Source organism: Malaclemys terrapin, chromosome 23, assembly GCF_027887155.1.
Source record: "Malaclemys terrapin pileata isolate rMalTer1 chromosome 23, rMalTer1.hap1, whole genome shotgun sequence".
Taxonomy (NCBI): Eukaryota; Metazoa; Chordata; order Testudines; family Emydidae; genus Malaclemys; species Malaclemys terrapin.
In genome coordinates this window covers 3,911,825-3,938,269 of record NC_071527.1, presented here as the reverse complement: position 1 = coordinate 3,938,269, position 26,445 = coordinate 3,911,825, and the positions used below count along the sequence as shown (strand labels likewise).

At 57.1% G+C, this 26,445-nt stretch overlaps 2 protein-coding genes across 6 annotated transcripts in view; one reads left to right on the top strand and one right to left on the bottom strand.

Moving 5' to 3' along the window:
- Positions 1-3,168, top strand: part of AGAP2 (ArfGAP with GTPase domain, ankyrin repeat and PH domain 2) — a 58,142-nt gene extending 54,974 nt beyond the window's left edge. For all 4 annotated transcript variants that reach the window (XM_054013082.1, XM_054013081.1, XM_054013079.1 and 1 more), the window contains one exon: positions 85-3,168. In XM_054013082.1, the coding sequence (XP_053869057.1) occupies positions 85-291 (207 nt within the window). In that variant the 3' untranslated portion in view covers positions 292-3,168. The remainder of the gene's footprint in view (positions 1-84) is intronic.
- LOC128828411 (glycoprotein-N-acetylgalactosamine 3-beta-galactosyltransferase 1-A-like) lies at positions 3,097-23,864 on the bottom strand. 2 transcript variants are annotated; one of them, XM_054013083.1, is made up of 4 exons: positions 23,731-23,864; positions 21,711-21,881; positions 9,837-10,501; positions 3,097-4,487 (listed from the first exon to the last, which is right to left on the bottom strand). In XM_054013083.1, the coding sequence occupies exons 2-4, from the start codon at positions 21,859-21,861 to the stop codon at positions 4,323-4,325; spliced, it is 981 nt and encodes a 326-aa protein (XP_053869058.1). In that variant the 5' UTR covers positions 21,862-21,881; positions 23,731-23,864; the 3' UTR covers positions 3,097-4,322. The 2 variants fall into 2 exon arrangements, with proteins under 2 accessions (XP_053869058.1, XP_053869059.1); XM_054013084.1 differs by lacking the exon at positions 23,731-23,864 and adding an exon at positions 23,244-23,599.
- Positions 23,865-26,445: the final 2,581 nt, after the last annotated feature.

Genomic DNA, 26,445 nt, shown 5'->3' with positions numbered 1-26,445 from the left:
CCCCCGGGGGGTTGGTGTCCACTTCTGGGGCAGGCTAGCTCTGGTCCGGCGCCGCGCCCCTCATCCCCGCCTCTCTGTCCGCAGTACGGCATTGACGTGAAGGCCCGAGACGCGCTGGGCCACACGGCCCTTTTCTACGCCAGGCGAGCCGGGAGCCAGGAGTGCGCCGAGATCCTCCTGCAGCACGGCTGCCCCAGCGAGGGCCACGGCACCGTCGCCACGCCCGGCCTGCGCCGGAAAAGCAGCACCGCCAGCATGGGACGGTGTGACACTCGGACCGCCCTGGTATAGCCAGCCAGCCCCGCTGGACTGCCCCGTGCGGGGCCTCGGGGCTCAGCCCAGAGCGGGGGGAGACTGCCAACGCCTCGGCCCTCTGCAGAGCCCTCCCCAGCGGGCTGCGGCCTGCCTCGGGCCACCTGGACCGGGTGCGCCGGAGCCCGAGCCTGACGCAGGGCTGGAGGGGAAGGACGCGGGGGTGGCCAGGGGACAACTCCAGTGGCAGGCCCGTCCTGCGCGGGCCGTACCTGCCGGACGCTGAAGGGACGTTCGGCCCAACGGGCCCAGCTTTTCCGGGCACGGCTGGCGAGGCGGGTGCCCAGGTGAGGCCACCCCTGGGTGCTGGCTGGGCAGGACGCCGGGCGTCCCCATCCTCTGGCCACTGTCGGACAATTTGTATTTTTGATGCTCTATTTATTACTCAGCCCCTGCTGTGGGGCCCGTTCTGTCCCTGTCTCCTCAGGGCCCCTGCTGCCCCTCCCTACTGCGCCAGCACATCTTCCCAAGGCCTCCTGCGTGGCTGGGCAGGGGATGGGAACACGCAGGACAAAGAGAGGCAGCTTTGTCAGAGCACAGGGCCGGGAGCCAGGACTCCTGGGTTCTGTCCCTGGCTCTGGGAGGGGAGTGGGGTCTAGTGGTCGGAGCACAGGGCCGGGAGCCAGGACTCCTGGGTTCTGTTCCTGGCTCTGGGAGGGAAGTGGGGGGTCTAGTGGTCAGAGCACAGGGCCGAGAGCCAGGACTCCTGGGTTCTGTTCCCAGGTCTGTCACTGACTTGCCCTGTGACCCCCGCGGGCCGCACCCTCCCGTCCTTCCAGTGGGGTTTAAGGACACGGCCGGGGTGGGGAGGGATCCTTCGTTCCTGTCCGTAATGAGCTTTGACGGTGAAACGTGCTCAGTGTTGTGCCAAGGTGTTTGGGTTCCCAACCTGCCCCTGGATAGACAAGGCCCTGCAGCAAGGGGAGAGGGCTGACGTTAGCGGGGGTGGGGGTGATGGGCCCCCCCACCCCCAATCCAGCTGCCACAGCCCTGAACCTCCAGTCCCTGTGCGCCCCCTCCCATTCCATGAAGGGGGGGAGGGGAAGCAGTTCATCCCGTTCCCCTGCTCTCTGTCTCCACCATGGCGGGGGCGGGGGGAGGGGAACACGGCTGTGCCCCCACCCCATGCAGCTGGGGGCTCCCAACTAGGTACACTGGCCCTGCGCAGACACCAGAGGGCGACAGTCTCCTTGCTACCGTTTTGTGCGGCGTGTGGGAGTGGGGCCCTCAGCCAGCCCCTTGCGCGTGTGGGGCTGGACACCGGGGTTCCACTGGGGTTTCTGGGAGGGGAGTGGGGGTTGATGGGTTAAAGGGGTGGGGGGCTGGGAGTCAGGACCTCTGGGTTGTATCATGGCTGTGGGAGGGGAGTGAGGTCCAATGAGTAGAGCGGGGGAGTGCGGACTGGGAGCCAGGACGCCTGGGTTCTATCCCCAGCCCTGGGAGGGGCGTGGGAGCTGGTGGGGGCTGGGAGTCAGGACGCCTGGGTTCTCCCTGCTGTAGCAAAGGTGGTCCCTGGATGGCTCAGGCAGCGATGCAGAGCAGGTGTTCCCTCGTTATTTACCAGCAGGGTCACCTCCCCCCTCCCCACCCCAGATAGAGGCGCCAACCCACCCACCCCTTTGCCAGCCTGCGCCCTGTTTCATGCTCCAAATCCAGCCAGAGGCGCTGGGCTGCCCCACGCCCGCCCCTCCAAGCCAGCACCTCTCTGAAAAGCAGTATCCCTTCGCAGGCCCGGGCGAGGGAGGGGGGGCTGCCTGGCACGGGGCATTGACACCCCCCGCCCTTGGGTCATCCATCCAGGAGCTGGCACAGCGCCTCCTTAGCGCCAGGCCCAGCTTTCAATCCATTCCTGTTGTACAAAGTCCCCGTCCCCTTGCCCCACCGACCGCCCTTTCCTAGCCTCCTCTCGGGACCCTGTTTTAATTTATTTGCTTCTCCGAGCATTTGGCTCATGCCAGAAATCTCCCTCCCTCCCGCTCGCTGTCTCTTCGACGAGGCTGGGTTGGCAGCTCCCCCGGCACACTGTTTACAGGGCACGCGTGGCCCTTCGGTGTTGTGTGGCCCCGGCCGAGGCCTCCGAAAGTGGCTGTTGTGAGTGACGTGGTGTCAGGCTTTATTTCGATACGTGATCAGGGTACTACAGACCCCCGCAGACACACACATACCAATCGGCCATCCCTGCCGCTGCCTGGGGCACTGGCTGGCACGTTACCCCCCATGCTGCGTTGAAAGCCATTCCCGCTGTTTCTTGCTTTAATTTCAGGCCTGGGCGGGGGTTGATCTTCGGGGGCCGGGGGGTCCAGGCCAGTGGCTGGGCCCGACCGTGAGTTTAGAGGGCCGAGAGCTCCATTGCTCTCCGCTGGGCCCGCAATCGGCCCCCAGCTCCCCCCGGTCTTCCAAACCAGCTGAGCGGCTCAGTTCATGAATGTCTGGCTACCGTGTTGCACAAAGGAAGTCTTGCCCTCCCTCTCTGCGGTGGCCCCGGGGGGCCAGAGCCAGGCCTAGGGGGCAGGGACGCTGCCCCGTCCCTCCAACCACCAGCGCTGCCGTAGGCTCCAGGGTTCGGGGCAACCGGTCTGAACCGGGGGGAGGTCACTGACCGGCCTGCGTGGCATCGCAATGGCTTTACCCCTTGGGAGGCGGGTAGCGGACGTTGGCAGCGAAGTGGGGGTCTGGGAGGCTGGGGGAGGAAGCAGCCTGGGTCCCCCGGGCGTGGCTGGATCGGGGCGGAGGGGCGTGTGTGTGGGGGGGGTGGGGGGCATGGCCAGCCGGCACTGACACCAGTGGCCGTGTATAGCATTTTAATCTCTTGGATTGTAACTGTAAGTACGTAACAATGTCCGATTTAGAGCTGTAGCGTGTGCCTGGTTATTTCTGCCGGGCGCGACCCTTCCTGCAGAGCAAGCAGGGGCTGCGGGGGGCATCAGGCAGGGGAGATGGGGGGGGAACAGGACCCCTGTAGCTCTCTCTGCAGCAGCGGTTTGGTTGCCCACAGGGAAGTGTCCCAGCGAAGCTGTGGGAGGCGCGGACTCAGCTTCGTGCCGTGGGCTCCGTGGCCGAGCAGCAGGAACCACCCGCAGCCCCGCGTGGCCCGAGCAGAGAAAATCGGAAGGGTGGCAGGGGGGTTCTGAAGCTGCCGTGGGGTGGGGGCAGGGCTTGGGTCGCTGCCTTTCCCCCTGCTGGAACCAGGCACCGTGTCCTGAGCCTCCCCCGGTCGCTTATGGCCTTGGCGGGAGCAGCTGGGAATTCGCCGACGGGGCCCCAGAGCGGCCAGCGAGTGGATTCTCGCAGGCACCGAGGTTAGCGCACGCTGGCGCTGCCCCGGCATCCCCATGGGCAGTGGGCAGAGGGGCCTGCCAGCTCAGGCAGCAAAGGGCAGACTGGCAGGGACAGGGTGGGGGCTGACGGGAAACGGAGCCTTCCCGTTAGCAGCACCTGCTCCCTTGGGGACTGGGTCAGCAGAGAGCCCGTGGCCCGAATGGGCCCCACAGCCTGGCAGCCCCTAAGGAAGGCCACCGGGATACACGCTGCCTGTCCTGGGGATGTGTCCGCCAGCTGGCTCGATCCCCCATCGCTGAGAGGCCCACACCCGCCCCCTATGATCAGTGCAGTGGGCTCCCCCCCCCCAAGGACAAACCCTCGTTTCACCCAGCGGTAGCTAAAGAGAAGGGAGGTTTGTAATGATGATTGGACACCTTATATGTAGACAGGATCTGCCCCCCCTTAGCTGGGGGCTCCCCAAACTCCCTCAGGGGTTGTGCCCAAGAACACCCTCCCCCCAAACCCACGGAGGTGCCCTGCCTGAGAGCCCCCGCAACCCATATCTCTGCTCTGAGTTCACGCTCCAGCGCCAAATACCCCCTCCCTCCCCTCTGTTGCCTTTATATACCCCCTGGCACCGTGGGTCCAGGCACCGAGCATCTCGCATTGGTTCTAAAGCGCCGCCGGTGTAACCCGGTCCTTGGGGTTCAGCCCCTTTCGCTGGTGTCCTTCTGCAGAGCCCCTGCCAGTCACCCCTCCTTGGGCGCTGTGCGGTTCCAGGCCATTAGAGCTGGCTGGTAGCGGGGCTGGTATCCGTGCGGGCGCAGGTGTCGGCTCCAGTATTCCAACAGGTACATCTCCTCCGGGCTGACGTAGTGGAAGGAGATGGATAAATCCGAGCAGCTCTGGGCACCCTGTGGGGACGAGACCGAACCAAGCTCAGGCCAGCTGGGCCCGGGGGCTGCATTCCACCCAGAGTCAGCGGGGCGGCCTTGGACCCACCCTGGCTACACCCCAAGGGTAGCAACTGACGCTACCCTGCCCCAAGCCGCTGCCAGTCACAAGTCCGTCCCCCCCAAACCCTCATGCCCCAATGCGCAGACGTGCAGGGAGAGGCACAGCACGTGGGGAAAGGGGGTCCCTTTAGGGCCAAAGACATTACATAGAATCATAGAAGATGAGGGTTGGAAGAGACCATCTAGTCCAACCCCCTGCTCAAAGCAGGACCGACCCCAACAAAATCATCCCAGCCAGGGCTTTGTCAAGCCGGGCCTTAAACACCTCTAAGGAAGGAGATTCCACCACTCCCTAAGTAACCCATTCCAGTGCTTCACCACCCTCCTAGTGAAATAGGGTTTCCTAATATCCAACCTAGACCTCCCCACTGCAACTTGAGACCATTGCTCCTTGTTCTGTCATCTGCCACCACTGAGAACAGTCTAGATCCATCCTCTTTGGAACCCCCTTTCAGGTAGTTGAAGGCTGCTATCAAATCCCCCCTCACTCTTCTCTTCTGATGACTAAACAACCCCAGTTCCCTCAGCCTCTCCTCATAAGTCATGTGCTCCAGCCCCCTGATCATTTTCGTTGTCCTCCACTGGACTCTCTCCAATCTGTCCACATCCCTTCTGTAGTGGGGGGACCAAAACTGGACGCAATACTCCAGGTGTGGCCTCACCAGTGTCGAATAGAGGGGAATAATCACTTCCCTCGATCTGCTGGCAATGCTCCTACTAATACAGCCCGATATGCCGTTGGCCTTCTTGGCACCAAGGGCACACTGCTGACTCATATCCAGCTTCTCGTCCACTGTAATCCCCAGGTCCTTTTCTGCACAACTGCTGCTTAGCCAGTCAGTCCCCAGCCTGTAGCAGTGCCTGGGATTCTTCCGTCCTAAGTGCAGGACTCTGCACTTGTCCTTGTTGAACCTCATCAGATTACAGGTCAACCCCCCACTCCCATGTCACTTGCTAGTGTGGTCAGGGGCGGCTCTATGTATTTTGCCGCCCCAAGCATGGCAGTCAGGCAGCCTTTGGCGGCGCGCCTGCGGGAGGTCCGACGATCCCATGCCTTCGGCATACCCGCCACTGACTTGCCGCCAAAGCCGCGGAACCGGCGGACCTCCCGCAGGCATGCCACTGAAGGCAGCCCGACTGCCGCCCTCCCGGCGACCAGCAGGCCACCCCCGCGGCTTGCCGCCCCAGTGCCTGGAGTCGCCCCTGGGTGTGGTGCCTGGGAATGGGCAACAGGGGATGGATCACTTCATAGGTGTGCGCAGCCCATTTCATTAGGGTGTGCACCCACGGAGCACCACCCTGCCCTAGCCCCACCCCCATCCTGCCCCCATCCACTCCCTCCTACTTCCCACCCCGACTGCCCCCCTCAGAACCCCAACCCCCCCTACTCTTTGTCCCCTGACTACCACCTCCTGGGACCCCTGCCCTTAACTGCCCCCCAGAACCCCTCCCCCTATCTAAACCTCCCTGCTCCTTGTCCCCTGACTGCCTCCCTAGAACCCTACCCCCTACCTGTCCCCTGACTGCCCCGGCCCTTATCCACACCCCCGCCCCCAGACAGACCCCCGGGACTGCCACGCCTATCCAACCGCTCCCCACCCCCTGACAGGCCACCCCCAGAACTCCTGACCCATACAACCCCCTCTGCTCCCTGCCTCCCCTAACCCCTCTCCAACCCCTGCCTCCTGACAGCCCCCCAGAACTCCTGACTCATCCAACCCCCCCAGCTCCTTGTCCCCTGACCACCGCCTCCAAAGACCCCCCCAAATTGCCCCCCCCAAGACTTTCCTTGCTCCCTGTCCCCTGACTGCCCTGACCCCTATCTGCCCCCTGACAGACCATGGGACTCCCATGCCCCATCCAACTCCCCCTGCTCCCTGACTGCCCCCTCCAGAGACCCCCTGCCCCTAACCACCCCCCTGGGATTCCACCCCCTATCCAACCCACTCTGCTCCTTGTCCCCTGACTGCCCCCACCCCTTATCCAACCCCCCTGGCCCCCTTACCATGAGATGAGGGTCCTAGCCTTCCCGCGGAGCCAAACACTGCCCCACAGAAGCACGCAGCCCCAGCTCCACAGGTGGGATGGGAGACAGAGGGGCTCAGGCCAGCTCCACACAGAGTGGGGTCAGGGCTTTAGCCCTGCAACTTTTGCCATTAGGGTGGCTGGGGCTTCCGAGACGGGGACTTCAACCCCATATCATCTGCCCAGGGTCCAGGGCTTCTCCTCCCTGCCCCGGTGTGGCTCCTCCGCTCCCATGCAGCTCCTGCTGGGGTCCGGGCTTCTTCTCCACCCCCACTCCCTCCCCCCACGTGGCTCCAGCCCCGTCTGGGGTTTCTCTTCCCCCACCCCCGCATGACTCCTGCCGGTATCTGGAGCTTCTCCCACTGCACCCAGCCCTAGCATAGCTGGGCTCCCTTGGGTCACCTGCTGTGGCCGGAGTGGAGCCTGGCTGGCAGGGAGCAGCCATACACGTGGACGCCACGGCCCCCAGCCCAAGAGGAGCGGGACAGCCCTAGGCAAGCAGGGTCTGTGCTGCTGCTGATAGCCCCGCACTCCCGCCCACAACTAACCCTAAGGCTGTTCTGTGTGTGTGAGACTCGGCCCCCGCCGGAGCTCAGGGCATTAGGGTGTGTCACAGCACACCCGGCACACCCCGTGTGCCCGCCTATGGATTTCCTCTGGGGCACCTGGCATTGGCCACTGGCGGAAGACAAAACCATCAAGGAGTCCGGTGGCACCTTAAAGACTAACATTGATTTGGGCATAAACTTTCGTGGGTAAAACCCTCACTTCTTCGGATGCATAGAGTGAAAGTTACAGATGCAGGCATTATATACTGACACACGGAGAGCAGGGAGTTACTTCGCAAGTGGAGAACCAGTGTTGACAGGGCGGATCCGATCAGGGTGGATGTGGGCCACTCCCAATAATAGATGAGGAGGGGTCAATTCTAGGAGAGGCAAAGCTGCTTCTGTAGTGAGCCAGCCACTCCCAGTCCCTATTCAAACCCAGATTAATGGTATTAAATTTGCAAAGGAATTTCAGTTCTGCTGTTTCTCTTTGAAGTCTGTTTCTGAAGTTTTTTTGTTCAATGATAGTGACTTTTAAATCTGTAATAGAATGACCAGGGAGATTGAAGTGTTCACTTACTGGCTTATGTATGTTACCATTTCTGATGTCCGATTTGTGTCCATTTATTCTTTTGCGGAGGGACTGTCCGGTTTGGCCAATGTACATGGCAGAGGGGCATTGCTGGCACATGATGGCATATAGAACATTAGTGGATGTGCAGGTGAATGAGCCCTTGATGGTGTGGGTGATGTGGTTGGGTCCTCTGATGGTGTCACTAGAGTAGATATGGGGACAGAGTAGGCAACGAGGTTTGCTACAGGGATTGGTTCCTGGGTTGGTGTTTCTGTGGTGTGGTGTCACTTACAGACAACCCCCCAACCTGAAGCAAATGCTCACCAGCAACTACACACCACACCACCGAAACACCAACCCAGGAACCAATCCCTGTAGCAAACCTCGTTGCCTACTCTGTCCCCATATCTACTCTAGTGACACCATCAGAGGACCCAACCACATCAGCCACACCATCAAGGGCTCATTCACCTGCACATCCACTAATGTTCTATATGCCATCATGTGCCAGCAATGCCCCTCTGCCACGTACATTGGCCAAACCGGACAGTCCCTCCGCAAAAGAATAAATGGACACAAATTGGACATCAGGAATGGTAACATACAGAATTCAGTAAGTGAACACTTCAATCTCCCTGGTCATTCTATCACAGATTTAAAAGTCACTATCATTGAACAAAAAAACTTCAGAAACAGACTTCAAAGAGAAACAGCAGAACTAAAATTCCTTTGCAAATTTAACACCATTAATCTGGGTTTGAATAAGGACTGGGAGTGGCTGGCTCATTACAGAAGCAGCTTTTCCTCTCCTGGAATTGACACCTCCTCATCTATTGTTGGGAGTGGACCACATCCACCCTGATCGGATCCGCCCTGTCAACACTGGTTCTCCACTTGCGAAGTAACTCCCTGCTCTCCAGGTGTCAGTATATAATGCCTGCATCTGTAACTTTCACTCTATGCATCCGAAGAAGTGAGGTTTTTACCCACAAAAGCTTATGCCCAAATCAGTCTATTAGTCTTTAAGGTGCCACCAGACTCCTTGTTGGTTTTGTAGATACAGACTAACACAGCTACCCCCTGATACTTGTCGGAAGACAGGATACTGGGCTAGATGGGCCGTTGGTCTGACCCAGTGTGGCCGTTCTTATGTTTAATACACTCACAGCCCGGTCTGGAGAAAGCCCAGCAAGGCAGAAATGTTTTACCCTAACGAGCCGGTGACTAAGAGGGACCATTAGTCACGCTACTGGCTCTTACAGCCTATTAAGGGTCTGGCTATAAAGGATTCGTTTATGTTATAACCAAGTTCCTGCCGTGAGTGATAGGTGGTTAGAAGCGCCTCAGCGTTACGAGACGCGTGTTGGTGGTGCTAATATTGGCATCGCTATTTATTCAAAGGCCGGGTCTGCTGTTGTGAACCCTTTATCAGGGGTTTAGAAACGGCTCCGTCACACGGAGCACAGCTCAGACAACGCCCCGATGGAGAGATGGTGGCTCAGCCCTGCTAGAGAACACGACTATGTGAATTCAACCGACTGTGCTAGGAAAGAAACCTGCCCCGGGGGTCGGAGAGCTTATAAGTGGGGGAAACAGGTGATCTGGACCGCAGTAAGAGACAGAATCCTGCCCCCAAGGGCCTGCGAAGGGGTGCACACCTCAACCGCTGGATGACTTTCTCCGGCCTGGGTTAAGCAGAGGTTCAGCACGTGGCTCATGGGGGTCCCCACTGGCCTTGAAGCCGACCGGCTGGGTCATGGGGATCAAACCCAGGACCGCTTGATCTAAACGCATGAGCCAGCAGACCCAGATCTGTTGGCCAAGGCTGCAGCAGGCTCGTGTGGCCCCGCCAGCACTGGGGGGGAGTGGGAGGACAGAGCAGGGCATCGAGCCCCACAGCATCCACACAGCAGCATCAGCACCATCTGTAGTGAGTGGGCGGAGCCGGGCTGGTGGGCGGAGCCAAGAACAGTGCTGGGAATCATGGGACCATGACGGTCTGGTCTTAAGAGCTACGAGGCCCAGTATTCCTCTGACCGGGCCACCCACCTGTCGGCTGCCTCCCACTCCCGCCCTGAGCCGGGACTCCCGGACACTCACCAGCAGGATGGGGTAGAAGGAGTAGGTGGGATAATAGTGATCAAGCCGGAGATTCTCCATCAAGTGCCTCTCTGGGGGGAAGGGGTGGAAGGTCTCCTGCCCCTTGGTGTCCCGGGAGTCCCCCGCCTGCACCCCCATCTTCTCCATGCACTTGCCCAGCTCCAGGTCCTCCACCGGGCTGGTGTGAGTGCACACCTGGGTCCTGAAGCCCTCCACGAAGCGCCTCAGGGCCTCCTTGCTGAGGACGTAGCCGGCCCCGCCGCTCATGTAGCCCTGCTTGACGAAGGGCTTGAAGCGCTTCCCGAAGTAGACGGGCTCCTCAGGCGTGTGGTTGGCCAGCAGCCAGCGCAGGTTGGCCAGCACCACGAAGGTGTCATCGTCCGCCTTGAGGAACCAGTCGGCCTGCTCCAGGTGGTGCTGGTGGACGTACTGGAAGGCCCGGATGGTTTTCCAGTACAGCTGGTCCCGGCCTTCTTTGACATCCAGCCCCACGGTGGGGAAGCCGTCGTCCCGCACCGAACTCATGAACAGCACCACATTGCAGTGCCGCGCCCACGTGGCCTGGACGTGCCGGGCCTTGGTCTCCAGGTTGCTGGGGCCCGTCATGACCCAGCACAGGATCCGCACCTTGCTGAACAGCTCGGCCGCAGTCGAATTGTCCTCCACTGGGAACAGAAGGGCAACGCCTTATTTCTAGGGCCCTACCAATTTCCCAGTCAGAGGATTTTTAAAATGGTAAATGTCATGATTTCAGCTATTTAAATCTGAAATGTCACTGTACTGTAACTGTGGGGGTCCTGACCCCAAAATGGGTTGTGTGTGTGTGTGTGGGGAGGGGGGAGGGTTATTGTAGAGGGGTAGCATATTGCCACCCTTACTTCTGCGCTGCTGCTGGCGGCGGTGCTGCCTTCAGAGCTGGGCGGCCGGAGAACGGTGGCTGCTGGCCGGGAGTCCAGCTCCGAAGGCAGCGCTGCTCGGATACTCTACACCCCAGGAGAGAAAAGGGGGCATATTGGTGCACCCCGGGGATCCCATCACAGTGGCGAAGCGAGCGGGGTGAAATACACAGCTTGTTGTACTGAGCAAGATTTGCATTTCATACACGGGTGTAAAGATTGTACGGGAGGCTTTAAGGGGGGTGGCTAAGGACAGTCAGGAGGTGGCTACCGGTTTGTTATTTTCTGTTTGCTTCTTTCGGGAAAGGGAAGTAGGGACAGAAAAGCCGGAAAATGAGTGAAGGCGGTGAAGCTTTTTAGACTTTAGCTTTTTAGACTGCAGCTTTTTAGACTGCAGGTCGCAGAAAAAGAGAGAGAGAGCACCAGAGACTATTGCAACTGATTGAGTTGGGGATTGGTCCTGCTTGGAGCAGGGGGTTGGACTAGATACCTCCTGAGGTCTCTTCCAACCCTGATATTCAATGATTGACCTGAAAGAACTGTAGCTAAAGGAGAAGGAAAGAGAAAGAGAGTGAACACCTCCTGAATCTGCTAGAGAAGCAGAACCAGAACTCACCGACCCCAGCGATTCCCATCCCTCCAAAAATCCACAATTGGGACCACTTGTGTCCTGCATACAGCGAGGTAGATGATCTGGCTGAATATCTGACCACCGTGGAAAGGCCGTGAGCAGTGCATGAAATCCCTGGTGATAAGAGAGTTCCTACCCTGACTGCAAAATTAACTGGTAAAGCTCTGAATGTGTTCAGTGAAATGCCTATTGAAGATGCTTTAGACCAGGGGTAGGCAACCTATGGCCCACGTGCCAAAGGCAGCCCGTGAGCTGATTTTCAGTGGCACTCACCCTGCCCGGGTCCTGGCCACCGGTCCGGGGGGCTCTGCATTTTAATTTAATTTTAAATGAAGCTTCTTAAACATTTTAAAAACCTTATGTACTTTACAGACAACAGTAGTTTAGTTCTATATTATAGACTTATAGAAAGAGACCTTCTAAAAACGTTTAAATGTATGACTGACACGCAAAACCTTAAATTAGAGTGAATAAATAAAGACTCGGCACACCTCTTCTGAACGGTTGCCGACCCCTGCTTTAGACTATTGTAAATTCAAAAACACTGTTTTGCAAAGGTTTCTGATTCCCACTGAAATATAGTGTCAAGGTTCCCTCCCCACTCTGAACTTTAGGGTACAGATGTGGGGACCCGCATGAAAGACCCCCTAAGCTTATTTTTACCAGGTTAGGTTAAAAATACGCTGCCACCACCAAGTGTTTTAACCAAATATTTATGGAGAGCCACTTGGAACTCTGCCTTTCCCCAAATATCTCCCAAGTCCCTTGTGATGTTACGAGTGTAAAATAGTATTTCATTGAAAGGTGACAGGGCCAGAAAGAGTTAATTAACTCAGACTGACCTGACCCATGAGTGAACTGTAGAAACTGGTTAGGAAGATAGGTAAATGAACAGAGCTTTGAAATGCAAGTCTGCATTGTTAGAGGTAAAAGGGTAGATGTTTGCTCAGGGCTTGTGTTGCAAGCAAACAAGTCTTGTCTGTTGCTATAGTTTTAAATTCAAACATCAAAAAAGGAATATTAACATTTATGATGATACTTGAGTGAAATAGTATTATTGTTTATATGTCTCTTTGAAGGTCGTGGTAACCTGGATCTGAACTGTTTAATGGATAAATTACCCTGTGCTAATTGCCAGGATGTTTGGAAGGAGAGTTAAGCCTATTGTTTTCTCAGGCCGAAAGGCTGCTGGAAATGTACAAGAACTCTGGGACATGATCCTGCTGCATCTCAGATCTGCTTGGGTTTCAAGAGGGGGAAAACCTTAAGCCACAAGGATTGAGATACCCAGTCTTTGACTGGAGCCACCCTGAATATGGACATTGAACTATAACCTATGGACTATTTCTAAAAGGACTTTTGGCAACTACATGCTCCCCTCTGCTACGTATCTGAACCTCAAGAATTGAATTCTAGTCTGTATGTATATTGATCTTTTAACCAAACACTCTCTCTCTTTTCTTGCTTAATAAATTTTAGCGTAGTTAATAAGAATTGGCTATAGCGTGTATTTTGGGTAAGATCTAAGTTATAATTGGACCTGGGTGTGTGGCTGATCCTTTGGGGTTGGAAGAACCTTTTCTTTTATATGATGAGATAAGATTTTCAGTAATATCATCATATCTGACAGGTGTGTCTGGACGGAGGCCTGAGGCTGGGCACTTTAAGGGAACTGCGTTGTTTGGATTTCTGAGTAACCAGTGAGATACCGTAGAAGCTGCTTTGTGCTGGGTGGCAAATCTAAGTATTGGAACATCCACCAGCGTTTGGGGTTTGTCTACCCCGGTTTGTTTGCAGTTCACCAATTGAGTGACCTCAGCTGGCTCCCACGGGCAGCACTGTCACATCCCTAAACCCCCTTTCCTGGGCAGGCTTGAGAAGAATTTCCCCCAGACCCCTACACCCCCTTTCCTGGGAAGGTTTGAGAATATCCCCTCACCAATTAGCCCTGGTGAACACAGATCCAAACCCTTGGATCTTAAAACAATGAAAAAATCAATTAGGTTCTTAAAAGAAGAATTTTATTAAAAGAAAAGGTAAAAAATCATCTCTGTAAAATCAGGATGGAAAATAACTTTACAGGATAATCAGATTCAAAGAGCACAGAGGAACCCCGCTCTAGCCTTAGGTTCAAAGTTACAGCAAATAGAGGTAAACCTCTAGAAAAAGGAACATTTACAAGTTGAGAAAACAAAGATAAAGCTAACACGCCTTGCCTGGCTGTTACTTACAAGTTTGAAATATGAGAGACTTGTGCAGAAAGATTTGGAGAGCATGGATTGACGTCTGGTCCCTCTTAGTCCTAAGAGCGACCACCACCAAAAACAAAGAGCACACAAACAAAAGCCCTCCCCCCAAGATTTGAAAGTATCTTGTCCCCTTATTGGTCCTTTGAGTCAGGTGTCAGCCAGGTTACCTGAGCTTCTTAACCCTTTACAGGGGAAAGGATTTTGGTGCCTCTGGCCAGGAGAGATTTTATAGCATTGTACACAGGAGGGTTGTTACCCTTCCCTTTCTAGTTGGGACATATAGAGAGTTAAATTTAGGAATCTTAAGAGGGATATTGGTCTGAGTAATGGGAAATAGGAGAAAAAAATGAAAGATTTGATGGGCAAGTGGGTGAGGGGCAGAAGTTTTACAAGCTTTGAGGGGATGTTTGCTCCGGTTCCTCAAGAACATTTCCTAGGCCTGTGTCAGGCTGATGGAAAGCAGAGTCTATGGGACAAAGATGTAAAGTCTGTGGTGGAGGCGACATCTCTCGCTGATGCCTTGGAACGGACCCAGGTGTCTATTGAAAGCAAACCACCAAAAGAGGGGTTTAAACCCGGTGGGGAAGGAGGATCCCGTTTTATCTCTAGCAAAAAGGAGAGTGGCTGGGCACTGACCTCCCCAAAACCATTCCTCTAACCCTCAGCCCAAATATCCTGTAAAAACAGAAGAGCCCAAAAGGGACCAGCCGTGAAATGCCGCTGATCCCCTGAGAAATAAATGCCCTGTGCTAGGAGGAAGAAGGCAAAGAATAGCTCGTGTTAGTTCTGCCGTCCGCCACACAGAAACCCCCAGGCCATTGAAACCGATCACGCTGGTTTTGTGAGATTAGCAGAACCGGATAGGAAGCACGTTAAGGTTGTCAGAATGAATGGCGGGGAATGCTTGGGGCAGAAGGATACAGGGGCCCAGATATCTCTGGTTAAGCAGAGTGTGGTCCCAAAGGCTAGTGTATTACGGGGCCAAAGGGCAGAGATGGTGGGGGTGGGCGAAAGCAGATTCCTTGTCCCACTAGCTAATATCCATGTGGAGTGGGAAGGTTTGGAAAATGTTTTGACCGTGGGGGTAATGGAACAACTCCTAGTCAAACTGCTTCTGGATAAGGATTTTTTCCGTGTCGCTCAGGTTAAAGTATTTGCCTGAGGCAGGAGGGAGTGTTGTGCTGGGAGCCCAGAGGGAAAGGGGAAGGTCTCAGGAACTGCTGAGGGAATAGGGGAGAGTCTCTTTGACTCCTCTGCAACTGGGGGAAGCCACATGCTTCCCGGGGGGGCGGGGGGCTGGCTGAGACCAACTCCTACATTGCAGGTAGAGGCAACGCCACACCAGGAAGGGATGGGGGTGTTATGCCTGTCCCGGAGAGAACTGTTAGCTGCCAGCAGGTTGCAGATGAACCAGAGACAGACCCGGCACTAGGGGGCAGAGAGCAACGTGTCCCAGAGGGGAGCCCAGAGAAGAGACAGGGGATCTCAGAAACCACTCAGGTGAGTGAGGATTCCTGTGACTCTAACACAGGGAAGCAGGGTGCTTCCAAGTATGGGAGGGGCCGAGACTAGCTCCTTTCCAGCAGAAGGCAGCATGCCCTCAAGATCGGGAGCAGGAGAGGGGTTGTCAGTGATTAAGGAAACTATCCCAGTTGATAGCTGGCAGAGTTCTGCAGCTGAACGAGAGACAGATCCCTTCCTAGGGAGCACAGAGAGAGGTGTTTTAGAAGAGGGCCCAGAGGAGGAAACTGGGGAAGGAATAGTGGGGGTACAGGAATGACTCCTCAGTGGTCACTCGGGAGAGGATGCCCAGGACTGAATGGCTGGGTCAACATCTGTGCACCCAGGCACTCAGCCTGTGACCCAGGTATTAAGAGGGAACGGTGTAATCGACCTCCTGGAGGGGAGCAGCCACACAGCTGACTTCTCAGGGATAGAGAAAGGGGTGGCGGAGGGTTCCCCAATCCAGGTCCCAGTTTTTTGGGATGCTATTTCTGATCAGTTTTTGGAAAGTAACTGTGTCTCTTTAAATCAAGATGCAGCTCCCATGCCTGTGATAAGAGAGGAGTTAGAACCAGGAAATGGCCAGGTGGTAATTTCCCAGACTATAAATGACCCAACTGACAGAAAAGGGGAGTGTTTTGCCACAGGCTGGTGAGACACAGAGCGCAGTTATGGGAAAGCGTGAATCTGATCAAAGGGTAAACGCACCTAGCCCAGCGAGCACAGATAACAGCCCTCTGGGAAAAGGGGGTAGGGAAGGACTCAGTGCTGGGAAGGGGGGAAACACAGGTTAACTTCAAAAAGGGAGCTGGATGTTTTGCATTTGTACAGTCCTGGGGTTGGGAGACGGCTCCCCAAAGGGCAGGACCGGCGCCAGGGTTTTGGCCGCCCCAAGCAGCCAAAAAAAAAAAAAAAAAAAGCCACGATCGGGATCTGCGGCGGCAATTCGGCGGGAGGTCCTTCGCTCCGAGCGGGAGTGAGGGACCGTCCGCCGAATAGCTGGATGTGCCGCCCCTCTCTGGAGTGGCCGCCCCAAGCACCTGCTTGCCAGACTGGTGCCTGGAGCCGGCCCTGCCAAAGGGCCAACCCACGTGCAGGATCCCCCTGAATCCCTGTCTTGCCAGACCCTGAGGTACCAAAATCCAAGAAACATGCTTAAAATAAGAACCCAGGCAGAAGGGAACACTGGAGGGAGGGAAAGAAAAGCCAGGGACTGATTACATGGGAGGGAGTCAAAGGACACCATGCGTAATGAACAAACCAACCTCCAACCAGGCTCTCGGAACAGAGGCCGTGGTATCAGCCCAGCTGATATAAACATGCCGATATTAATGTTAAGTCTTGGGATAAGAATTTTGATACCAGTGTTAAACCTTGTGAGAAGATCCATTATGCACAATTTTGGGGCAGAGCCTTGGGACACGCTAGAAATGGTAATTGGGGACACCTGTAATAGCAAGACATTTTTATGAGAACGCTGCTTCTCAGTTAATACCTGTAAACAGATTTAAACCTCACCACAACAGAAAAACCATAACAAATCTGGTTTGCTGTGTGAAGGGGGAAACTGAGGCACGCCACCTCATGGCCTTGATGGCTGGATGCCAAAAGAACCATAACACAAACTGCCTTCGGGATTGTCAGTGATTAACCCTCTAAGGGGGGAGATGTGACATTCTATATCTTGGGGGAGCACCTGTAACCCCCATATTCCTCATTTATATATAATTGTGATCTTGCATATAAGGCAGGCTGTGTGAGGTAGTGGGGAAAGGTTATGATCTGCTGAAAGCCATTGCTCTAGCTAACTATTGTGACAGGGTCAGGCCAGATGGCTACAGGACAGTGATCCTATCTCCTAGAACTGGAAAGGACCTTGAAAGGTCATTGAGTCCAGCCCCCTGCCTTCACTAGCAGGACCAAGTACTGATTTTGCCACAAATCCCTAAGTGGCCCCCTCAAGGATTGAACTCACAACTCTGGGTTTAGCAGGCCAATGCTCAAAGCACTGAGCTATCGAAGGCAGATATATTAGCCTCAGATTAAGCAGGTCCCTTTTCCGTAAGGTAACAGGGGCGGTTCCAGAACAATCAGGAACTTGTTGGAACCAATTAAGGCAGGTAGGCAGGCTAATCAGGGCACCTGGAGCCAATTAAGAAGCTGATAGACTCCATTAAGGCAGGCAGGCTAATCAGGGCACCTGGTTTAAAAAGGACCTCACTTCAGTCAGTGAGGGGCCCACAAGGAGTGAGAGGGGGTGCTGCTGGGGGACTGAGGAGTACAGACACTATCAGGAGGAAGGTTCTGTGGTGAGGATAAAGAAGGTGTTGGGAGGAGGCCGTGGGGAAGTAGCCCAGGGAGTTGTAGCTGTCACACAGGTTTGATGTGATCCGCACGGCCCTGGGCTGGAACCTGGAGTAGAGGGCGGACCTGGGTTCCTCCCAACTCCCTGCTGGATACAAGAGGAATTGACCTGGACTGTGGGTCTCACCAGAAGGGAAGGTCCCTGGCCTGTCCCCTGACCCACTAGGTGGATCAGCAGAGACTGTGAGGATTGTTCTCCTTCCTAGGGCTACCATATGTCCGGATTTCCCCGGACATGTCTGGCTTTTTGGTCTATAAATAGCTGTCTGGGGGGGATTTCTAAAAATGTCCGGGATTTCCCCCCCGGTCGGCTATTTATAGATAGAAAAGCAGCGGCCAAGTGCCGCTAGGCAGCCAAAGCCCCTTCCCGGCTCCCCCCATCCCCTGCAGCCTTACCACGCTATCCAGCCCCACAGCTGTCTTCCCCCTCCTCCCCTCCCCTGAACGCTCCGCCCCCTGCTCCTCCCCCTCCCCTGCTTCCCGCCAATCAGATCTTTGCGGGAAGTGTGAAAAGAAGCAGGGGCAGGCGGGAGGCAGCCCCAGGTAAGCTGGGGCGGAGGGGCGCGAGGAGGAGAGCTCCAGGGAGGCGCGGCCTTGGCCGAGCGGCGCCCGGCGGCCCCAGCACCCCCGGCTCGGGCCCCAGCACCCCTGGCCCGGACCTGGCCTGGCTCGGGCCCCAGCACCCCTGGCTCCAGCACCCCCGGCCTGGCCCCGAGCCCCGCAACCCCGGCCGGAGCGCAGCCCGATTCCTGGGCTCTTTAAAGCTGGCCCTGGTCAGGGGACAGGGAGGGGGGGGTTGGATGGGTCGGGAGTTTGGGGGGGGCTGTCAGGGGGGCAAGGGTGTGGAGAGGGGTTGGGACAGACAGGGAGCAGGGGGGGGTAGATGGGTCTGGGGTTCTGGGGGGGCTGTCAGGGGGGCAGGGGTGTGGAGAGGGGTCGAGGCAGGCAGGTAGCAGAGGGGGTTGGATGGGTCAGGAGTTCTGGGGGCCCTATCGAGGGCAGGGAGCAGTTGGATAGGGCATGGGAGTCCCTGGGGGTCTGTCTGGGGGCAGGGGTGTGAATATGGGGAGGGAGTGTGGATAAGGGTCAGGGCAGTCAGGGGACAGGTAGGGTCGTAGGGCATTCTCAGGAGGGGGCAGTCAGGGGACAAGGAGCGGGGGGATTGGAGGTTCTGAGGGGGGCAATCAGGGGGTGGGAAGTGGGAGGGAGTGGATGGGGGTGGGGCAGGGGCAGGGCTAGAGTGGGCTCCTCCCCCCCCCCCCCCAGTGTCCTCTTTTTTGCTTGTAGAAATATGGTAACCCTACTCCTTCCTTTCCCCAGGCTGGCCAGTGATGAGGTGAGCTGAGTGAGTGGCAGGTTTGAGCCGCTGGCAAAAGTGGCCAAACGAGGGCTGCCGTCAATCTCTGAGGCGAGCAAACCCGCCAATAAGCGCAGGACCCACCTTGTCACAATATGTATCTCATTAGTGCATATGAAGTTATGCGATTGTGTTGTACGGTTGTCAGTAAGTTGGAGAATCTTTTGCTTGCCAGCAACAACCGCAAGGAAAGTAACCACCGCCCGGGCGGATGTCACACAACCATTGTCCTGCAAGGGAGCTCCAATTCAGTGACTCACCGCCATCCGCCACGCTAAGGGAATTGCTCAACCTGGCCTGGAGCCTCAGCAGCCCACCCAGACGTGCCTGGACTTGTGGTCTCCAAGCACACGGACTTAGGGGGCTTGTCTACCCCGGCACTCTCAGCCCCCCCGAGTGCTGCAAGTTTCAGCGCTGTAAAGAGCCAATGTCAACAGTGCACCAGCGCCGGGAGCTATTCCCCTCGTGGGGGTGGGGTTAACGTTGCCAGCGAAGACTTGCCCTGAGGGTATAAAACACAACACAGGGGGCCCATGCTCGGCCTTTCTCCCTCCCCCACCTGTGCTGCAAGCAACAAGGACGCTCAGACGACTGAGGACTCCAAGAGGAAAGGTTTCAGAGGAGCGGCCGTGTTAGTCCGTATCCGCAAAAACAGGAGTCCTTGTGGCACCTTAGGCTAGGTCCACACTGCCCGCCCGATTCGCTGGGTAGAGATCGATCTTCTGGGATCGATTTAGCGCGTCTCATCTGGACGCGCTAAATCGATCCCAGAAGCGCTCCCCCATCGACTGCGGACGTCCTGCTCGCCGAGAGGAGGAAGCGCTGTCGACGGGGGAGCTTGCCTGCGCCGCGTGGACCCGCAGTAAGTAAACTTAGTCCGATCTAGGAAACGTCGACTTCAGCTACGCTATTCTCGTAGCTGAAGTTGCGTTTCCTAGATCGATCCCCCGCCCCAGCGTGGACCAAGCCTTCGAGACTAACACATTTATTTGAGCATAAGCTTTCGTGGGCTAAAACTCACTTCATCAGATGCATGCAGTGGAAAATACAGAGGAGACTGGCCCAGATTTCAAGGGTGAAACCTGCGTATTATGAACTGCAATATCCAGTGGGGTGAGAGAACCTGCGTAATCCAGTGTGACAAAGTTCCTCCTCTATCTTGGTGGTTATCTTTTCTTTTGGTAACTAACTCTGACCATTTTGCTTATCACTTATAATCTATCTTCTGTAGTCAAAGTCCTTTTACTGTTTATCTTTACCAGTAGGGTTACCATATTTTGAGTGTCCAAAAAGAGGACACTCCACGGGGCCCCGGCCCCGCCCCAACTCCACCCCTTCCCCAAAGTCCCCGCCCCAACTCCGCCCCCTCCCCTGCTTCCCGCGAACATTTGATTCGCAGGAAGCCTGAAACAGGCAGCAGGTAAGCTGGGGGTGGGGTGGGGGGAGGAGGCACGGCCCAGTCTGGCCCCCCCAACCGAGCGGCTCCCGCCGGCCCCCGGGCCCCACGCCGCCAGCTCCTCCCTATTTTCCCGGACATGTTCGGCTTTTTGGGATTTCCCCCCCGGACGGGGATTTGAGGCCCAAAAAGCCGGACATGTCCGGGAAAATCCGGACGTATGGTAACCCTATTTACCAGTGAGTTTGCCTGAAGTGTTTGGTAAATCTTCTCAGGTTTGCAAAGGCTGGTGTATGTCCACTTTCCATTGATGAAGTGGTGAACCAATAAATACATTTGCACTGCTCGTCTTGGGCAGTGCAAGATGGGATATTCCTGGGGTACAGTGCTGGGAGCTGGGGGGATTTGGCTGGTGCCTTTCTCCGTGATATTCACGAGTGGCTCAGGGAGCATTTGTGCAATGTAGCTGTGGGTGGGGCTGAGTGATCACAGCACCTGGAGGGGTTTGCTGCTTGTCATTAGCAAGGCATTGTGAGAGAATTAAAGGGGCACAGCAGTCCCAGGTTTGCGCCCCGGGGATCCCGTCACAGGTGCCTCTAGCCGCAGCACAGAAGTGCGGGTGGCCTGGTATGGTGTTACCACCCTTACTTCTGTGCTGTTGCCTTCAGAGCTGGGCACTCACCCAGCAGCTGCCACTCTCCAGCCACCCGGCTCTGTAGGCAGTGCAGAAGTAAGGGTGGCCATACCGCGAATCCCTACGATAATCTTGTGACCCCCTTTTGGGTCAGGATCCCCAGTTTGAGAACCGCTGGTCTCCCCTGTGAAATCTGTATAGTGCAGGGTAAAAGCACAGAACAGATTTCACCATCTGTGGAGCAGTTTTCATGGCTGTGAATTTGGTAGGGCCCGATTTATTTCCCAGCACAGGAACTCTGCCATTTCCATCCCCCCACTCCCACGTAATGGCCGTTCGGCCAGGCTGGCTGCATTACAACCTCCTCTGTGATGGAGGCAAGTGGGACAGTCCCGGCTACAGAGCCTGGTTCACTCCCTGGTGCCCATCCCAAGGACTTTCACTTGCCGCCCCTTGCACGGCACCCCTGGGAGACTGGCAGAGATTCCTCGCCTTGCACCGGTGCCTGGCTCCTGTCCCTTTGCACACTAGGAACGCTGCCTAGCTCTTACGGAGCTCTGCCTGGTCACTGAGGGCACCAGCCTTAGCCCCATTTTGCAGATGGAGGAACCGAGGCTCAGCGAGAGGCAGGCATTTGCCCCAGGTCACCCGTCAGGCCAGTGGCAGAGATGCTGATAAAACTACTGACTCCCTGACCAGTGCTCTACCCACTGGGCTTCACTGCCTCTGTACATTCCCCAGGACCAGTGAAATCTGCCCGAACAACCCTGGGAGGGGGATTTCCCTGACCCAGGTCTGGGGGGAGGGGTCAGCTGTGGCATTAAAGACTGTGTCCATCCCTCACCTTGGCGGGGATAGGAGTTGTGGGTTCTTTGCACCACCGCTGACGTGCTCTGCTCTGTCCTGAAGGCGTAGATGAAGGTAAATCCTACGGCAAGCCCCACGGCCATGCCTAGGCAAAGCTGCAGCTCTTGTGTCCTGGGGAGGAGCTTCATGGTGAGGCGGCACGTCCGATCTGTGTGAGGTGACCCAGAATAAGCAGCCTGCCTATGACGCAGGAGTCCCCGCTAGGGCTGGCAGCGAGCAAGGGGCACGCGCAGAGCCGGCTCCTGCCCGCGCAGAGCCGGCTCCTGCCCCCACAAAGCTCTCTGCACATCCAAGGAAATACTTATTGCAGACGACATGTGGTTGGACTGTGGAACTCCTTGCCACATGACTGTCTGAGGCCAAGCATTCAAAGCAGGACTGGACATTGCAATGGGTAACAAGTGTTAGGCTAGTTAATGCTGGCAGATTCTGGAAGGGACATAAACCCACCTGCTTTAATCTCTATTAGACACCAGCGAGAGACAGAATTTGGGGCGGGGGCTGGTTTATCCCATATCAGCTGACGGGGGGGGGGGGGGGGCGGGAGTTCTTGCAAATGCCTCAGAAGCGTCTGGTGCCAGGCACTGTCAGACAGGTCCCTGGGTTCAATGGACTTCAGTTCTGAGCCAGTGTGACCATTGCTTTGTTCCTATGGATCGGTATCCGCCTGGTTCATGGAGAAGTGGGCTGCTGGGGGCCAGCGGGGAATTGGGGGGGCAACAGAACAGGTAGGTTTGGAGCTAGGCAGGAATTTTTGCCCATTCAGCAAAACCAAAATGATTTGCAGAACCACCTTGCGTTCCTTGAATTTTCAGCCAATCACAGGCAGGGCTTTGATGGCACCTGCCTGGTTTCTGGAAGGGCTGTGGGGGTCCCCGGTCTTCCAGGGTCTGTGATTGTATCCATGGCTTTCAGGCTCCCTGCTGCAGAGCTGGAGGAAAGCCAGTCCAAGCCAGGGCTTCTGGGTTCATTACTCCCGGCCAGCTGGCTTTCTGAGCCTGAGCAGCAAGCCGGCCCAGTGTCTGGAAATGCGGGGGTGCTCAGGCAGTGTGCCTGGGGGGGCTCTGGGATTGCAGATGTGAAACTGACAAGGATCATGTCAGTTTCAGGCTGCCAGGTCCCCAAGGGAACACCATTCCACTTAAATTGGTCTGGGTCCAAATCGGAACCTCACAAAACATAGAAACTCCCCTCGATCCGGGACCCTGTGTTTTGTCCACTTCTCGGAGGGTGGGCACCTGGGACACATGCTGGGTCAAGATGCTGCCTGGCTCCTGAGTCCCCAACAGCTGCTCCTCCGCTCAGCCCCGATCTCCTCCCACATCTCATCTGAGCACCCAGTCCCCGCTCCGCCCCGGCCCCTCTTTGTCTCTATCACCTGCCACCTTTTGCCTTGGCACTGATCCACCGGGACGATGCATCCCCTGTAGCAGCACGCACAGACCTCCTGCAACAATCTCACAACACCCCGACCTCAACTGAGAGCGGGCTGGATCTCTGAGTCACCCACCTGATCAGGCGTCCGCAAGGAGAGATTCATCGGAGACTTCCTCCAGCCGGGCACAACTCACAGGGAGCGACTCGGCCCCTGCAGGGACTAGGGGCCGAGTTCCTAGAATAAACACTGCCTCCGGCCCAGAACCCACCAACCACGTCTGGTGGCCATCCACAGCATTAAACCTGCACCCTCTGCCGGGCTGTAGCCCTGCAGGTGAGGGGGTCCGTCTGTCTAGGGACCGCTGATCTCACTCCCCTCTCCCTCGGCAGGGAACCACCGGCCCCTCCCCGGCCCCAGAGCTAGGTCAGGGAGTATTGGGGTCCCTGGATGCTGCTTGGCTCTGTGATCCCCGTGGAAGGGGGGAATATTGGCTACCCCTGGTGCTGCCATATCACCGGGGCCTGGGCCAGCATGAAAGCAGCCGAATGTGTCTGTCCTCCTCACCTCCTGCAAAGGGCAGACTTGGGCTCTGGGTGCTCCACCCTCGTCCTTTGCTCACCTTTATCCTCCTGCACCTCAGCAAAAGGGACCGGCTCCTCCTGCTTGGGCTGCAGCTCCGGCTCCTGCTCTCATTCTTCCCAAGGGCTAGGCTGCCTTGCCCGAGGCCAGCCACCACTCCCTGGAGGCGGCAGCTTTGCCTCCCTGGGGAGCAGCAAAGAGTCTGACCTTGCGCTGGAAGTGTGCGCACAGGAGATCCGCACGTCATGGCAACTAAACCCAAGCCCCACCCCGGAGTCCCTCCCATGTACTGTGGCACTGGGGCCTGGCACCAAACACCTGCCCCGGAGGCCATGGGACCCCAAGAGCAGAGGGACAAGGCCAGGGACTGCTGTGGCTCCGCTCCGGGGGCAAACACGGATCCACTGGGATCTTCGCTCTCAGCTGGATGTGCTGAGGGGTGGGGTCCCATCTAGGGGGACCCGAAGCTGGTGCCCTTGTGGCGCAAACACGTGGCACAGGGCGGTGGGCAGCAGCTGTCTGCATCGGGGGGGGGGGCTAACCCCCAGGATCCCTAGGGGCATCTGTTTGAGGAGACAGTAGCTGGGCGGGAGGTGGTGTGACAGGCCGTGGGGGAGGAAGAGGGGGCTGGGTGGAGCAGGAGAGGAAGCAAGTGGGACTGGGTGATGGGGAGGGGGTGGGGAAGTCTGAGGGGTCAGGCAATGGGGGAGGGGAAGGGAGTGCGGGGCAGGGCAGATGTCAGAGGCTCCCATGTCTGGCTGGAAGGGGCGGGAAGAGGTCCCACCTGTTCTTGAAAACCGCCCTAGGCCGCCTGTTCCAGAGCGTCGCTGCCCGGCGAGGTAGCAAGTTTTCCCTAACATCGCACCTAAATCCCCCCACGCTGCAGATCAAGCCCGTTACCTCTTCCCCTAGTTTCAGCGGACACGGAGACCACTTGATCCCTGGCCGCTTTCCAGCAGCCCTCAGCAGCTCTTCCCAGGTCCCCTCTCCGCCGTCTAAACACACCCCGGTCTTTCCACCTTTCCAGGGGGCTCCAGGTCTTTCCACCTTGCATCGGTTTTTGTTGCTCTCCTCTGGCCTCTCTCCGATTTGCGGGGTGCCCAGAACCGGGTCTGAGACACGACATTGCTGTTAATACACCCCACAATGGCACTGGCCTTTCTGGTCCAGTCTGTGGGGCGGGAGCTGCCCCCGGGCACCGGGCCACTTTGCTGTGCGAGGGGCGGCATTGATTGGGCGTGTGGGGATTGTGGCCAAGCCGAGCCCCGTGCTGGTGCTCGCTGCCACTAGGGTGACCAGATCACAGCACTAAAATATCGGGACACATTGGGGTGCTGTCAGCCCCGCCCACAGTCCACCCCCGCTCCTCCCAGGCTCCGCCCCCACTCTGCCCCAGGTCCCGTCCCCTCCCTGCTTGGGCCCCCCCAACTGTGCCCTTCCTCATCCCTCCAGCCCCCTGCTGGCTTGCTGCATCCCTCCTCAGTCCCCCACCCGCCGCTCACTTGCCTCTTCACCCTCGCCGCCCACCACTCGCCCCTACAGCACCAACTTCCCTTCTGCCGGGTGGGTGCTCGCCCACCCCCCGCCTCTTCCCACCCCTGCACTGCCCTCGCTCTGCCCCCATCCTCCAAGTCCCCACCCCTGCCCTGCCTCTTCTCTGCCTCCTCTCCTGAGCGCGCCGTATCCCTGCTCCTTCCCCCTCCCTCCTGGAAAGCGCTAAGTGCCGCCAAACAGCTAGAGGCGAGGAGGGGGGAGCTTGGCTACAATTTTGCCCCATGGGTGCTCCAACCCTGGGGCACCCACGGACTCAGCACCTCCCTCCCGCTCGCCTCCTTACCTGAATATCGGGACAAATGGCGTCCTGAGCGTACATTGATCAGGCAGCGGGACAAAGGGTTAAATATTGGGGCAGTGTATCTGGTCACCCTAACTCCCACGATGAAGCCACCCAGCTGAGCTCGGAGCAGCAAATGAGAGACCCTGCCAGGCTGCTAGGGAGCTGCCCCTTTCCCCCCCAGACCTGGCACAAATCCTGCCTTGACCCCGTCTCTCTGGGGAGGGAGGAGATCACTCACATGCCTTCCACTCTCTGGGCATCTGGCAGATTGTCCCGGAGTCCCCGGGCGATGCTCTGGAACTGTTCCCTACGAAGCCGGTCAGGACTCCGGGGGAGCCTCCTCTCCCGGAGCAGACTGTCTCCAGGACAAGACGCTTCCACAGCTTCCACCTTTCCGGGTCTGACCTCGGAGCATTCAGCATCCCCGTCCCCCCGTGCGCTTCCCGCAGCGAGTGCGCCCGGGCGGGGTCCTGGGGAAGCCAGAGGGTCCTGCACCCCAACTCCGCAGTCAGACGTCACTCTCAGCCAGCCAAACAGAAGGGTTATTCATAGACAGGAACACAACGTAGAACAGAACTTGTTATAATGGACATCAGTGACTTTCAGCCAAGTCATCTTGGGAATCCTGGGCCAGACGCCCTGGATTCCCCCTCTTCCAATCGCCCCAACGCAGACTGCCAGCCTCCAGCCACCGACCTCCGACACCCCCTTCATGTCCTTCCTTCTTCTCTTTGTCTAGCTTCCCAGGCCAAAGGTGTCACCTGGTTGCACTCCCCTCCTCGGTCTCAGGTTTCATAGCTACAAACAGCTGGGCAGTCTCACCTGCCCCGAGGGCCTCAGCAAAATCACACCCCCAATTCCCACCACCTACGTATCAGAGTGGTAGCCGTGTTAGTCTGTATCAGTAAACAGAGCGAG